This window comes from Salmo salar, unplaced genomic scaffold, assembly GCF_905237065.1.
Source record: "Salmo salar unplaced genomic scaffold, Ssal_v3.1, whole genome shotgun sequence".
NCBI classification, from domain to species: Eukaryota; Metazoa; Chordata; class Actinopteri; order Salmoniformes; family Salmonidae; genus Salmo; species Salmo salar.
The window spans coordinates 11935-27500 of record NW_025547410.1 but is presented as its reverse complement, the minus strand read 5'-3'; the positions used below and the strand labels follow the sequence as shown (position 1 = coordinate 27500).

General features: G+C 40.3%; 1 protein-coding gene and 1 long non-coding RNA gene across 2 annotated transcripts in view; one reads left to right on the top strand and one right to left on the bottom strand.

The window, feature by feature from the left end:
• LOC123731811 (deoxyribonuclease gamma) overlaps nucleotides 1-14852 on the top strand; it is a 16795-nt gene extending 1943 nt beyond the window's left edge. Inside the window, exons 2-8 of the mRNA XM_045711234.1 lie at nucleotides 2945-3033; nucleotides 4854-4946; nucleotides 11335-11447; nucleotides 11690-11802; nucleotides 12754-12911; nucleotides 13182-13278; nucleotides 13887-14852. Coding sequence (XP_045567190.1) covers nucleotides 2945-3033; nucleotides 4854-4946; nucleotides 11335-11447; nucleotides 11690-11802; nucleotides 12754-12911; nucleotides 13182-13278; nucleotides 13887-13955 — 732 coding nt within the window. The 3' untranslated portion in view covers nucleotides 13956-14852. The remainder of the gene's footprint in view (nucleotides 1-2944; nucleotides 3034-4853; nucleotides 4947-11334; nucleotides 11448-11689; nucleotides 11803-12753; nucleotides 12912-13181; nucleotides 13279-13886) is intronic.
• Nucleotides 14355-15337, bottom strand: LOC123731812 (uncharacterized). Its single transcript, XR_006762853.1, has 3 exons — nucleotides 15167-15337; nucleotides 14507-14782; nucleotides 14355-14378 (listed from the first exon to the last, which is right to left on the bottom strand). It is a non-coding gene; the product is annotated as an uncharacterized lncRNA (long non-coding RNA).
• Between the last annotated feature and the right edge of the window lie 229 nt (nucleotides 15338-15566).

Below are 15566 nucleotides of genomic sequence, written 5' to 3'. Positions count from 1 at the left end.
GACCCATTTGTGACCAAGCTTTAACTTCCTGACTGATGTCTTGAGATGTTGCTTCAATATAGCCACATCATTTTTCTTCCTCATGACGCCATCTATTATGTGAAGTGCACCAGTCCCTCCTGCAGCAAAGCACCCCCACAACATGATGCTGCCACACCCGTGCTTCACGGCTGGGATGGTATTCCTCGACTTGCAAGCCTCCTCTTTCGCCTCCAAACATAACAATGGTCATTATGGCCAAACAGTTCTATTTTTGTTTCATCCGACCAGAGGACATTTCTCCAAAAAGTACGATCTTTGTCCTCATGTCCAGCTGCAAACCGTAGTCTGTCTTTTTTATGGCGGCTTTGGAGCAGTGGCTTCTTCCTTGCTGAGCGGCCTTTCAGGTTATGTCGATACAGGACTCGTTTTACTCGTCTCCTCTGACCCACTGGAATTGTGATACAGTGAAATATAAGTGAAATAATCTGTCTGTAAACAATTGTTGGAAAAATGACTTGTGTCATGCACAAAGTAGATGTCCTAACCGACTTGCCAAAACTACAGTTTGTTAACAAGAAATATGTGGAGTCGTTGAAAAACGAGTTTTAATGACTCCAACCTAAGTGTATGTAAACTTCCCACTTCAACTGTATGTGGATGTTGAATCCCTTAAAATTTGTGTAGAAACTAGATGTGGTTGTTCCATTTACAGTCTGCACTTAGGGTCTTCTCTTGGTGTTCCTGCTAACAGTGAGTTTCACAGTCGGTTCTGCAAACAGCGGTTGACATTTGAACCTGAGATTCTGTACCTGTACGTGTTTACAGCAGACTAGTTAACCGCATTGTGTCACAATCATTACCTCACAAGTATGACTTTAGCATAATAAACCTATACAGGACCCCTTCGAAAACGACATGGTGCATGTCAAGGGCAACTATCTTGTCATTACAATTTACATTAATAGATAATGCTGTGCATGTACTGTATGGATAATGCAGCTCATGTAATGTATAGATAATGCTGTCCGTTAACGTGTAGATAATGCGGTGCATGTACTGTATGGATAATGCGGCTCATGTAATGTATAGATAATGCTGTCTGTGTAACGTGTAGATAATGCTGTGCATGTAATGTATAGATAATGACGCGCATGTAATGTATAGATAACGCTGTGCATGTAATGTATAGATAATGCTGTGCATGTAATGTATAGATAATGCTGTCCATGTAATGTATAGATAATGCTGTCCATGTAACGTGTAGATTAGCTGTGCATGTAATGTATAGATAATGCTGTGCATGTAATGTATAGATAATGCTGTGCATGTCATGTATAGATAATGCTGTCCATGTAATGTATAGATAATGCTGTGCATGTCATGTATAGATAATGCTGTCCGTGTAATGTTTAGATAATGCTGTGCATGTAATGTATGTACATCAGTAACACTCAGGATGTGTATTTGATTATTTTATAGTTCCAGTTACTGGTGTGTTTTGTTGGTGAAAAGCAAAAGACCCCTGAACTGCATTGTGTAGAAATGCGTTCCATGGAAAGCAGAGGTGAGGAAGGTGATTGTACATATGTTACTACGTCCTTCAGAATACGGAAGTGTAGAGTAAAGAAGGTGTCCTGACCTCAACAGGACGGTGCAATAAACACACAGAACACACCTGAACTGCGTAGAAATGTGTTCCATGGAAAGCAGAAGTCAACAGTGGTGGGGGGGCGATCTCGTGTGCTCACATTCTTTAGAAAACAGAACAGAGTCTGAGTGAGGTCAGGTTAGGTTAGCGTGAGAATCGGATCTGTGAGAATAACTATATTATGTAACTAATGAAGTACACTATGTGGTGGACGTTCTCCTCTATGGGAAAGAAAAACATCCTGTATATTAAGTTCACTACCGTTCAAAAGTTTGGGTTCACTTCGAAATGTCCTTGTTTTGTTTTTTGAAAGAAAAGCACATTTTGTGTCCATTAAAATAACATGAAATTGATCAGAAATACAGTGTAGACATTGTTAATGACTATTGTAGCTGGAAACGGCTGATTTTTTATGGAATATCTACATAGGCGTACAGAGGCCCGTTATCAGCAACCATCACTCCTGTGTTCCAATGGCAAGTTGTGTTAGCTAATCCATGTTTATCATTTTGAAGGGAAAAAGGAAACCGCACACTGCTCTTGATAGTGTAACTGATATCAGAGCTCTGACGAAGGCCGTGAGGCCGATACGTAAAGCTTATTAAATATCAGTGATACTATCAAGAGCAATGTGCGGTTTCCTTTTTCCATTCATCTTGTTTCAACTGTTGCCATGCACCTGCAATAAGATTGCTCAGATGTGCGAGTGCCTTTTGAAGTTTATCATTTTAAAAGACTAATTGAGCATTAGAAAACCCTTTTTTGCCATTATGTTAGCGCAGCTGAAAACTGTTGTTCTGATTAAGGAAGCAATAAAACTGGCCTTCTTTAGACTAGTTGAGTATCTGGAGCATCAGCATTTGTCGGTTTTCTAATGATCAATTAGCCTTTTTTAAAATGATAAACTTGGATTAGCTAACACAACGTGCCATTGGAACACAGGAGTGATGGTTGCTGATAATGGGCCTCTGTACGCCTATGTAGATATTCCATTAAAAATCAGCCGTTTCCAGCTACAATAGTCATTTACAACATTAACAATGTTTTCACTGTATTTCAGATCAATTTGATGTTATTTTAATGGACAATTTTTGTACATTTTCTTTCAAAAACAAGGACATTTCTAAGTGACCCCAAACTGTTGAACGGTGGTGTATATAATATACAGGAAGTTTAATTTCCCATAGAGGAGAACATCCAGCACAGAGTGAAACCCTGGCCATATGAGGAAGTACTTGATGTTGAGTTGAGGTTTCTCATTCACATGTACCAGCATCTCTATCCAGTGTACTAAAAGCTGTCTCTATATTGCAGCTGATCGCTCGCTGTGACATCATGCTGGTGATGGAGATCAAAGATCTCAGTGGGAAGGCTTTCCCTCAGCTGATGACTCAACTCAACAGGTAGGGATGACCTGTGCCTAAAAGACACAGTTAAAATAACAATGGCTGGTGTGATGGCCAAGACCTGAAAGACATACTCCACTGATACAATAACATTAGTTTGTATTAGTCTGGGTGTTATAAAAAAAAAGTGTTGGGGAAGATACTCTGAAAATGTAGTTTACCAAACTTACAGTGCATTCAGGAAGTATTCAGACCCCTTGACTTTTTCTACATTTTGTTACGTTACAGCCTTAATTCTAAAAATTGATTAAATTGTTTTTCTTCCTCATCAATCTACATAAAATACCCCATAATGACAAAGGAAAAACAGGTTTTTAGACATATCATATTTACATAAGTATTCAGACTCTTTACTCAGTACTTTGTTGAAGCACCTTTGGCAGTGATTACAGCCTCGAGTCTTCTTGGGTATGACGCTACAAGTTTAGCACACCTGTATTTGGGAAGTTTCTCCCATTTTTCTCTGCAATCCTGCGTTGTCTTGGCTGTGTGCTTAGTGTTGTTGTCCTGTTGGAAGATGAATCTTCACCCCAGTCTGAGGTCCTGAGCGTTCCTGAGCAGATCTCTCTGTACTTTGCTCCGTTCATCTTTCCCTTGATCCTGACTAGTCTCCCAGTCCCTCCTGCTGAAAAGCATTCCCAACAGCATGATGCTGCCACTACCATGCTTCTCCGTAGGGATGGTACCAGGTTTCCTCCAGACATGACACTTGGCATTCATGCCAAATAATTCAATTTTGGTTTCATCAGACCAGAGAATCTTGTTTCTCATGGTCTGAGAGTCCTTTAGGTGCCTTTTGGCAAACTCCAAGCAGTCTGTCATGTGCCTTTTACTGAGGAGTGGCTTCCGTCTGGCCACTCTACCATAAAGGCCTGACTGGTGGAGTGCTGCAGTCAGTCTGACAGTCACTCTGACAGAACTCTGGAGCTCTGTCAGAGTGACCATCGGGTTCTTGGTCACCTCCCTGACCAAGGCCCTTCTTCCCGATTGCTCAGTTTGGCCGGGCGGCCAGCTCTTAGGAAGAGTCTTGGCGGTTTCTAAAAACCTGTTTTTCGCTTTGTCATTACAGGGTATTGTGTGTAGATTGATGAGAAAAAAATTATATTTAATCCAGTTTAGAATAAGGCTGTAACGTAACAAAAATGTGGAAAAGATCAAGAGGTCTGAATACTTTCTGAATGCACTGTACTTAACACTGGAATAATTTAAGATACCCTTAAGAAAAATATAGTTTGCTTAACTGAAGTTACTTTGAAAAAGTAGTTCACTACATCCAAACTACTTTGTGAAAAAATGATCATATCTAAATCTAAAGTGGCATAGACTGCAAACAGATCACTTTGGAATCAGATGTGATCACTCTGGAATCAGATGTTAACAGAATGTGTAAATTAGCCTATTAAACACAAAAAAAGTGTTTCAAGTGAGAATAAGACAGGTCTGATGCTGAAAAAGAAAGGATGTTTTTACCTACTTCACCCATATTTTATATTATTTTGGCCCCCCAAAAAGTTGTGTTTAGTTAGCTACGGCACTACATGACAAAAAGGTAATTAACTAGTGAAAACACTATCTAGATTTACATACAGTTCAAGTACCACCAAGCTACTGCGGAATGTAGTCACATTTCTATTTGAATTACATATAGTTCACTACTCCCCAACACTGTCAATAAAGTACATTAAGTTGTTAATCTATTCATGCATTCATTCATTCGTTTGTTTGATGGTTCATTCATTGGTTCATTAATGTATTAATTCATCCATTTACCCATCTATTTACCCATCCATCCCCCCTGCTCCCTCTGTCCTCTGCAGTGACTACAGCTCCAGGAAGAATGAGTATAACTATGTGATCAGTGACAGACTGGGACGTAAGTCTTACAAGGAGCAGTACGCTTTTATCTACAGGTGAGTTTTACAGGGAGTAGTACCCTTTACCTACATGTAAGTCTTACAAGGAGCAGTACGCTTTTATCTACAGGCAAGTCTTACAATTTTGCCTGTGCCTACAGCTGTATTCCGTTAATTTTTATCCTAAAACAACTTTAGTCCTTGCCGATGACAAGCATACCCATCACATGATGCAGCATCACCATGCTTGAAAATATTAATAGTGGTACTCAGTGATGTGTTGTGTTGGATTTGAACCACACATAACGCTTTGTATTCAGGACAAAACGTTAATTTCTTTGCCACATTTTTTGCAGTATTACTTTAGTGCCTTGTTGCAAACAGGATGCATGTTTTGGAATATTTTTATTCTGTACCGGCTTCCTCCTTTTCACTCTGTCCTTTAGGTTAGTATTGTGGAGTAACTACAATGTTGTTGATCCACCCTCAGTTTTCTGCTATCACAGCCATTAAACTCTGTAACTCTTTTAAAGTCACCATTGGACTCATGGTGAAATCCCTGAGCTGTATTCTTCTTCTCTGGCTGCTGAGTTAGGAAGGACGCCTGTATCTTTGTAGTGACTGGGTGTATTGATACACCATCCAAAGTAAAATTAATAACTGCACCAAGGGATATTCAGTTTCTCCTTATTATTATATATATTTTTTTACCCATCTACCAATAGGTGCCGTTCTTTGCGAGGCATTGAAAAAGCACCCTGGGCTTTGTGCTTTAAATTCACTACTCGATTGAGGGACCTTCCAGATAATTGTATGTGTGGGGTACAGAGATGAGGTAGTCATTCAAAAATCATGTTAAACACTATTACTGAACACGAAATTAGTCCATGCAACTTATTATGCCATTTTTTAAGCACATTTTTACTCCTGAATTTATTTAGGTTTCCATGACAAAGGGGTTTAATACTTATTAACTCAAGACATTTCAGTTTTTAATTTTGTATTAATTGAAAAAAATGTTCTACAAACAACTTTCCACTTTGACATGATGATTTGACATGATGTCATCCATTTTAAATAAAGTCTGTAACAACAAAATGTGGAAAAATTAAAGGGGTGTGAATATTTTGATAAAGTTTAACCTCTCTAGGGTAGGGGGCAGTATTTGCACGGCCGGATAAAAAATGTACCCGATTTAATCTGGTTATTACTACTGCCCAGAAACTAGAATATGCATATAATTATTGTCTTTGGATAGAAAACACCCTAAAGTTTCTAAAACTGTTTGAATGGTGTCTGTGAGTATAACAGAACTCATATGGCAGGCAAAAACCTGAGAAGATTCCTTACAGGAAGTGGCCTGTCTGACCATTTCTTGGGCTTCTACACTCTCTTTATTGAAAACTGAGGATCTCTGCTGTAACGTGACACTTCCTACGGCTCCCATAGGCTCTCAGAAGGCGGCAAAAAGCTGAATGATGTCTTTGCAGCCCCTGGCTGAAAAACATTAGCGCCTTTGGTAAGTGGTTGATCAGAGGACAATGAGACTGAGGCACGTGCACGAGGCGACCCCATGTTTTTAATTTCTCTGTCTTTGAACGTAAACAGGGTTTCCCGGTCGGAATATTATCGCTTTTTTAACGAGAAAAATAGCATAAAAATTGATTTTAAACAGCGGTTGACATGCTTCAAGTACGGTAATGGAATATTTAGAAATGTTTTGTCACGAAACGCGTCGGGTAGCGTCGGATAGTGTCTTGAACGCACGAACAAAACAGAGGATATTTGAACATAACTATGGATTATTTTGAACCAAACCAACATTTGTTATTGAAGTAAAAGTCCTGGGAGTGCATTCTGACGAAGAACAGCATAGGTAATCAAATTTTTCTTATAGTAAATCTGACTTTGGTGAGGGTCAAACTTGGTGGGTGTCTAAATAGCTAGCCCGTGATGGCTGGGCTATCTACTCAGAATATTGCAAAATGTGCTTTCACCGAAAAGCTATTTTAAAATCGGACATAAGCGATTGCATAAAGGAGTTCTGTATCTATAATTCTTAAAATAATTGTTATGTTTTTTGTGAACGTTTATCATGAGTAATTTAGTAAATTCACCGGAAGTGTTCGGTGGGAATGCTAGTTCTGAACGTCACATGCTAATGTAAAAAGCTGGTTTTTGATATAAATATGAACTTGATTGAACAAAACATGCATGTATTGTATAACATAATGTCCTAGGATTGTCATCTGATGAAGATCATCAAAGGTGAGTGCTGCATTTAGCTGTGGTTTGGGTTTATGTGACATTATATGCTAGCTTGAAAAATGGGTGTCTGATTATTTCTGGCTGGGTACTCTGCTGACATAATCTAATGTTTTGCTTTCGTTGTAAAGGCTTTTTGAAATCGGACAGTGTGGTTAGATTAACGAGAGTCTTGTCTTTAAAATGGTGTAAAATAGTCATATGTTTGAGAAATTGAAGTAATAGCATTTCTAAGGTATTTGAATAACGCGCCACGGGATTCCACTGGCTGTTGAGTAGGTGGGACGATTTCGTCCCACTGGCCCTAGAGAGGTTTTAAGAATATGACGTTATGATAGCCTGAATGTGAAAGTCGGTTTAGTGTCTCTAGCTTGAACGGTTCAAGAGTTACTATTGGCAAGTTGTTTTATGCTAATTAATGTAAATGTAGATAGTTATAGTTGATAAAAAATTGAAGAATTTGAATTTAGGATAGCCTGCATGTTTTAAAGTTGTTATTGTAGTTTAATTGGCCAAGATGCATGTCCATTTTGAATCGCTACCTCTGTATTCCTATGGTTCTCATTCAAACCCATGTTAATTTATGCAAATGAAAGCAATCTAAATTGGGTCAGTTTGAACATCTCAACATTGTTTTGGAGTTGATAGCTAAAATGGTGGAAGAGGAGCTACAGTAGGCACAGATAGTACAATGAGACAGATATTTCACTGGATGTATAAATGTGAAGCATCCGGATGGCGTTTCCACTCACTACCAAATATGGTAGTGAGAGGAAACCTACTGGCAGGCAGTGGAACAAGATGGATTTTTTTTTTAGCTGACATTCTGCACATTTTCTCATTGATTAAACATTTGATCACAATACAGTTTTCTGTTCCCAAAACTAGAATATGTTATGAACAGAGTGGACTAAGTTTTGTAGACTTTACCCTTTTCAAAAGTTGTAAAAAAAATCACGCTGTTTTAAAAGGAGTGCAAAGGCGAATTGAGTTACCTAACGGGAAATATGCAGATTTTATTATACAACGTGCCAATAGGATATCGCTAGACAGTGCTTGGCTCTGCCCCGTCTTTGCTTGATCTACTCATTTCTTCACATTGGAAACTTCAAGCTGTGGTCTATCTTGGTTTAGTTGTAAAAAAATATATATATTTGATTTTATTTATTTGATTTTATTTCACCTTTATTTAACCAGGTAGGCAAGTTGAGAACAAGTTCTCATTTACAATTGCGACCTGGCCAAAATAAAGCAAAGCAATTCGACAACATACAAAAACACAGAGTTACACATGGAGTAAAACAACATACAATCAATGATACAGTAGAAAAAAATAAGACTATATACAATGTGAGCAAATGATGTGAGATTTGCTGTAAGTCAAATCATTATTTTATTGTATTACCATTCAAGTCTATGGGCCTTTTTTTTTTTTGCTATTGGGGAGCTCATTTAAATATAGCTGTCGTTACTAAAGTATTAATGCTAACCATTGGAGCGGGAGTTAGCCTAGCGCGTTGGGCCAGAAACAGAAAAGTTGCTGGATCGAATCCCGAGATGAAAAGGTAAACAAATATGTAGTTCTAACCTTGTTCCCGGTAGGTTGTCATTGTAAATTATAATTTGTTCTTAACTAGTTTAATAAAATTTAAAAATAAAAAAAACAGTATGACCAAATGTTGCTATGGTAACCAGGGAAGAATCACCAACAAAGTCACGTGACTCGTGTAGGTGGTGGAAACTATTATGATTTTAATATTTGGTAAATCTCTTTTTTTTTTTTACTTTAGTTTTACAAAAATTGAAATGTCCTGAAGAAAATGTGCTGTTCTTGGTCCTCTTAAGTGTTTTTCATGGTAATTAAAGAAGTGGAGGTGATAGGGTTTTCATAGGTTATAGTTATACTGACGTATTTTTGGGTGGTTTGTAGGTGTGATGTTGTTATTGTGGATTATAATGGGCGAGTTGTAATGGTAGTGGTAGTAGTGGTGACTGTGGTGGTAGCAGTAGTTACTGCAATAGCAGTAGTATGACTAGTTAACTGTGGTAAATTCTAGCATAAAGCTTTATTGAAGTTGAGTCAGTCTGTACACCCTGGACTAGCTATGCCCTGGACCAGAGCTGGACCCAAGCTAGCTAATACTAAGTACGCCCTGGACTAGAGCTAGTTAGTGTAGACCAGACCTAGCTAGCTACTATCTATGTCCTGGACAAGAGCTAGCTAGCTACTATCTATGTCCTGGACAAGAGCTAGCTAGCTACTATCTACGTCCTGGACTAGAGCTAGTTAGTGTAGACCAGACCTAGCTAGCTACTATCTATGTCCTGGACAAGAGCTAGTTTGTGCAGACGAGAGCTGGCCCAGAGCTAGTTAGTGCAGAGAAAAGCTAGACCACAGCTAGTGTGGACCAGAGTTAGACTATAGCTAATGCGGACCAGAGCTAGCTAACTACTATCTACGCCCTGTACAAAAGCTAGTTAGTTCAGACGTTCGCTAGACCAGAGCTAGCTGGCTACCAGCTACACTCTGGACCGGAGCTGGCCCAGAGCTAGTTAGTGCGGACCAGAACTAGACCACAACTAGTGTGGACCAGAGTTAGACCAGAGCTAGCTAGCTACTATACGCCCTGGACAAGAGCTAGTGTGGACCAGAGTTAGACCAGAGCTAGTGTGGACCAGAGTTAGACCAGAGCTAGCTAGTGCGGACCAGAACTAGTGCGGACCAGAGTTAGACCAGAACTAGTGCGGACCAGAGTTAGACCAGAGCTAGCTAGCTACTATACGCCCTGGACAAGAGCTAGTTAGTGCAGACCAGAGCTAGATCATTGCTCTGTCATTTATTTATTTATAGATGTCATTTACAAAATAGCCTCCAATACCCTACTCAATAAATTGGATGCAGTCTATCACAGTGCCATCCGTTTTGTCACCAAAGCCCCATATACTACCCACCACTGCGACCTGTACGCTCTCGTTGGTTGGCCTTCGCTTCATAATCGTCGCCAAACACATTGGCTCCAGGTCATCTACAAGACCCTGCTAGGTAAAGTCCCCCCTTATCTCCGCTCACTGGTCACCATAGCAGCACCCACCTGTAGCACGCGCTCCAGCAGGTATATCTCTCTGGTCACCCCCAAAGCCAATTCCTCCTTTGGCCGTCTCTCCTTCCAGTTCTCTGCTGCCAATGACTGGAACGAACTACAAAAATCTCTGAAACTGGAAACACTTATCTCCCTCACTAGCTTTAAGCACCAGCTATCAGAGCAACCTCCCAGATCACTGCACCTGTACATAGCCCATCTATAATTTAGCCCAAACTACTACCTCTTCCCCTACTGTATTTATTTATTTTATTTATTTTTCTCCTTTGCACCATATTATTTATATTTTAACTTTGAACTTTCTTCAAATTACAAATCTACCATTCCAGTGTTTTACTTGCTATATTGTATTTACTTTGCCACCATGGACTTTTTTGCCTTTACCTCCCTTATCTCACATCATTTGCTCACATTGTATATAGTCTTATTTTTGTCTACTGTATCATTGATTGTATGTTGTTTTACTCCATGTGTAACTCTGTGTTTTTGTATGTTGTCGAACTGCTTTGCTTTATCTTGGCCAGGTCGCAATTGTAAATGAGAACTTGTTCTCAACTTGCCTACCTGGTTAAATAAAGGTGAAATAAAAAATAAAATAAAAATTGCTCTCTTTACTCTGTTGCTCGGCAACATTGGCTCAAAACATTGTCAGTGTATCATCAGCTATAAGCAACTCAACATGTTACACGTGTATCAGTTCCTGCTCTATGATATAGACACTTTATCAAAATCTTAAGGATTTAGCTTTCTTTAGACCTGTTATAAACACACTGTAAAAAAATATATATATATATGTTTTTACAGTAACCTGTAATTTACTGTAAATTCCAAATAAACTTTGGTCAACTTTACAGCAATGTACTGTTAAACCAAAGTTTATTTGTAATTTACATTAACATACTGTACTTTTTGTTTTTACAGTAATTTACATGTAACCGGCTAACAGTAAATTACCGTAATAACAGCAGGATGATTTAAAAAAAAAATGTTTACAGTGCATGTATGGGCCTGAGAACTGTCACAGACCATAAGTAAAGCACTGAACTAATACTAAAGGAAGTGTGACATGTCTTTCTCAGACAGAGGCTGGTGTCAGTAAAGGAAGTGTACCAGTACCCTGACACCCAACTTGGAGACGAGGATGCTTTCTCCAGGGAACCTTTCATCGTCTGGTTCTCTTCCCCCAAAACAGGTCTGGCTGAACTAACCAAATATATTATTACCGTTAAGACTAGATGTTATTAGGGCACGACACTTCACTGCAGCGCTACACTTCAATTACAATTCTTGCTCACAGTTTTAACACAGAAGGAAAAAAATACCCGAATTGGCAAGTTGCTTTAACAGTTAGAAGGCAGTAAGTTAAACTGGAGATATTGTGTCACAAGCTGTAAAAGTTGCTCGGGACAACAAGTATCCCTCTTTCCCCTGTAGTCGTCCAGGACTTTGTGATCATCCCGATCCACACCACTCCAGACACGTCCGTCAGGGAGATAAATGAACTGTATGATGTGTTCCAAGATGTCAAACAACGATGGACCTCAAAGGTAGAGTACGCACACGCCATGCAGACACGCACGCATGCAGACACACACACACGCACACGCATGCAGACACACACACACGCACGCAGACACGCACACACACGCACACACGCACACACACACACGCACACGCAGCATGCAGAAACGCGCACACACACACACACACGCACATGCACGAATGCAGACACGCACGCACGCACACGCACGCACACCTAGTTTGGTTTGGATTGACCTATTCCCTCTACATACATATATATATATATATATAGTCTATCAGTAGTTGTATCATTTCTTAGTGGTTTATCAGCAGTTGACTAATTTCCTATCGATCAATCAAATTTATTTATAAAAGCTCATTTTACATCAGCCGATGTCACAAAGTGCCTATACAGAAACCCAGCCTAAAACCCCCCAAACAGCAAGCAATGCAGGATGTAGACGCACGGTGGCTAGGAAAAACTCCCTAGAAAGGCCAGAAACCACCTTCCTAGTGGTTTATCAGTAGTTGTATCATTTCTGTTTTCACCCCGGTAAAAAAAACAATGTGCAGAGGTAAAGTTAATAACAACATACAGTATCTTGTACTGTACTCCACTGGTAAACCACAACAGTCACCACCAACAGTATCTCATTGTTACAATGTTCTCCATTATGTGTGATATTTGTAACAATGAGATATTTGTAACAATGGGATATTTGTAACAGTGTGATATTTGTAATAGTGTGTATTTGTAATAAATGTTTAGATTACTATGGGTCTTAGCAGATATAATTTCTATAAATGGTGAACAAAAAAGGCCCTAAAATGACACCTTACAAAACCAAATTTGTGTGCAATGTAAACCGTAATCGGTACAAGATTAAAACAGATTATTCTGGTGCAATGTTGTTGTCCAATGTACTTTGCACACCTGTGGTAGTTTCCATGCTCAATCTCACATCTCCTTTCTTCAGAATGTAATCATCATGGGCGACTTCAATGCGGACTGCGGCTACGTACCCAAGAAGCAGTGGAGCAGCATCCGCCTGCGGTCTGACACCAGCTTCCTGTGGCTGACGGGTGACACCATCGACACCACCGTCAAGGAGTCCACAGACTGTGCCTATGACAGGTCAGAGGGCGTTGCCATAGAAACATACATCAGAGGTCGTACAGTCATGTGCACATCCAATGGCTTCCCTTTGAGTGTAACAAATGTGGTTTAAGCTTTAAGCTCAACGGGTTAAAACAGACTTGTAATGTGACCTAGGATCCAACACGATCAGTATATTGAGCAGGTGCTCGATGTCAACCTAACTGTTCATCAGCCAGAACTTAATCTTTAGGATTATGGTTCTTCTACTCCTGTCTGACCCCTCCTTGTTCCTCTGTCTGTTTATAGGGTTGTCCTCCACGGGGACAAGATGATCCAGGCAGTCAAGCCAACCTCTCTGGATGTGTTTGACTTCAGACAGGCCTATGGACTAACCGAGCTACAGGTATAGCTCTCTCTCCTCTCTCTCCTCTCTCTCTCTCTCTCGACAGATCTGAAATGCATCTGATGTAGACTGTACCAATTAGAGATCCAAAACGTCAATGTAAAACAGTATCAGTGTTAAATCCTCTGATGGTGTCAGTGTTAAATCCTCTGATGGTGTCAGTGTTAAATCCTCTGATGGTGTCAGTGTTAAATCCTCTGATGGTGTCAGTGTTAAAGCCTCTGATGGTGTCAGTGTTAAATCCTCTGATGGTGTCAGTGTTAAATCCTCTGATGGTGTCAGTGTTAAATCCTCTGATGGTGTCAGTGTTAAATCCTCTGATGGTGTCAGTGTTAAATCCTCTGATGGTGTCAGTGTTAAAACCTCTGATGGTGTCAGTGTTAAAGCCTCTGATGGTGTCAGTGTTAAATCCTCTGATGGTGTCAGTGTTAAATCCTCTGATGGTGTCAGTGTTAAATCCTCTGATGGTGTCAGAGTTAAATCCTCTGATGGTGTCAGTGTTAAATCCTCTGATGGTGTCAGTGTTAAATCCTCTGATGGTGTCAGAGTTAAATCCTCTGATGGTGTCAGTGTTAAATCCTCTGATGGTGTGTATTTGTGTGTTCCAGGCCCTGGCGGTGAGCGACCACTACCCAGTGTGCATCACTGTGAATGCCGCTCCGAGGAATAGGGGTTAACGTCTTGTCCTCGTAACGGTCCCTTCCTGAGGACGTCTCGGTGTCACCCTGGTGGTCTGTGTGCGTCCTGCAGTGTTTGCTTTGCTCCAGTCCAGAGCCATCAGGCCCCCTGCAAGATCAATTAATCACAGAATCATGGTTACTGAGCTACACTGTGTTCTTCAAGGTTATTATAGTTTTGTGTTTTATATTTGTTTTTATTTCTATTAATATTTTTTTTGTTGTTGACTTAATCTAGTAGTTTTTATTCCATTTGAGTTTTCTAAAAACATTTCTATTTGGTTTTGATATTATTTAGTTTCAGTTTTAGTGTTAGCCTGGGTGGCTAATAGCTAGGAGACATGTATGTGTTGTAGGTTGCATTACTAGTAGTCTCAGACCTAGATTACAGATTATTACAGACCTAGACCCAGAGCAACAGACCTAGGCCCAGAGCAACAGACCCAGGCCCAGAGCAACAGACCCAGAGCAACAGACCTAGACCCAGAGCAACAGACCCAGAGCAACAGACCCAGGCCCAGCGCAACAGACCCAGAGCAACAGACCTAGACCCAGAGCAACAGACCCAGAGCAACAGACCCAGAGCAATAGACCCAGAGCAACAGACCTAGACCCAGAGCAACAGACCCAGAGCAACAGACCCAGAGCAACAGACCTAGAGCAACAGACCCAGACCCAGAGCAACAGACCCAGAGCAACAGACCTAGACCCAGAGCAACAGACCCAGAGCAACAGACCCAGAGCAACAGACCTAAACCCAGAGCAACAGACCCAGAGCAACAGACCCAGAGCAACAGACCCAGAGCAACAGACCCAGAGCAACAGACCTAGAGCAACAGACCCAGAGCAGCAGCACTATGACTGGGGAGGATGTCAGATTTGATAATGAAGCTAGGCCTAATGAAACATTACCCAGAGCAACAGCACTAGACCCAGAGCAACAGCACTAGGCGAGGATGTCAGATTTGATAATGAAGCTAGGCCTATTGAAACATTACCCAGAGCAACAGACCTAGACCCAGAGCAACAGACCCAGAGCAGCAGCACTAGGGGAGGATGTCAGATTTGATAATGAAGCTAGGCTAATGAAACATTACCCAGAGCAACAGCACTAGGGGAGGATGTCAGATTTGATAATGAAGCTAGGCCTATTGAAACATTACCCAGAGCAACAGACCTAGACCCAGAGCAACAGACCCAGATCAACAGACCCAGAGCAGCAGCACTATGACTGGGGAGGATGTCAGATTTGATAATGAAGCTAGGCTAATGAAACATTACCCAGAGCAGCAGCACTAGGGGAGGATGTCAGATTTGATAATGAAGCTAGGCCTATTGAAACATTACCCAGAGCAACAGCACTAGGGGAGGATGTCAGATTTGATAATGAAGCTAGGCCTATTGAAACATTACCATCTCCTGGCAGCATTTACTTGACAGATTCAGAAGCTTGAAAAACCCCATTAGAAAAAATCTAAAACTGAACATAATTTATGATGGTTTTTATTTTATTTACTTTAGTTTTGGAATCAAAGATAATAGTTAAAGTACAGTTTTAGTTTTTAAAGAGGGTTTCTTAATTATTATATATATATATATATTTTTTAATAA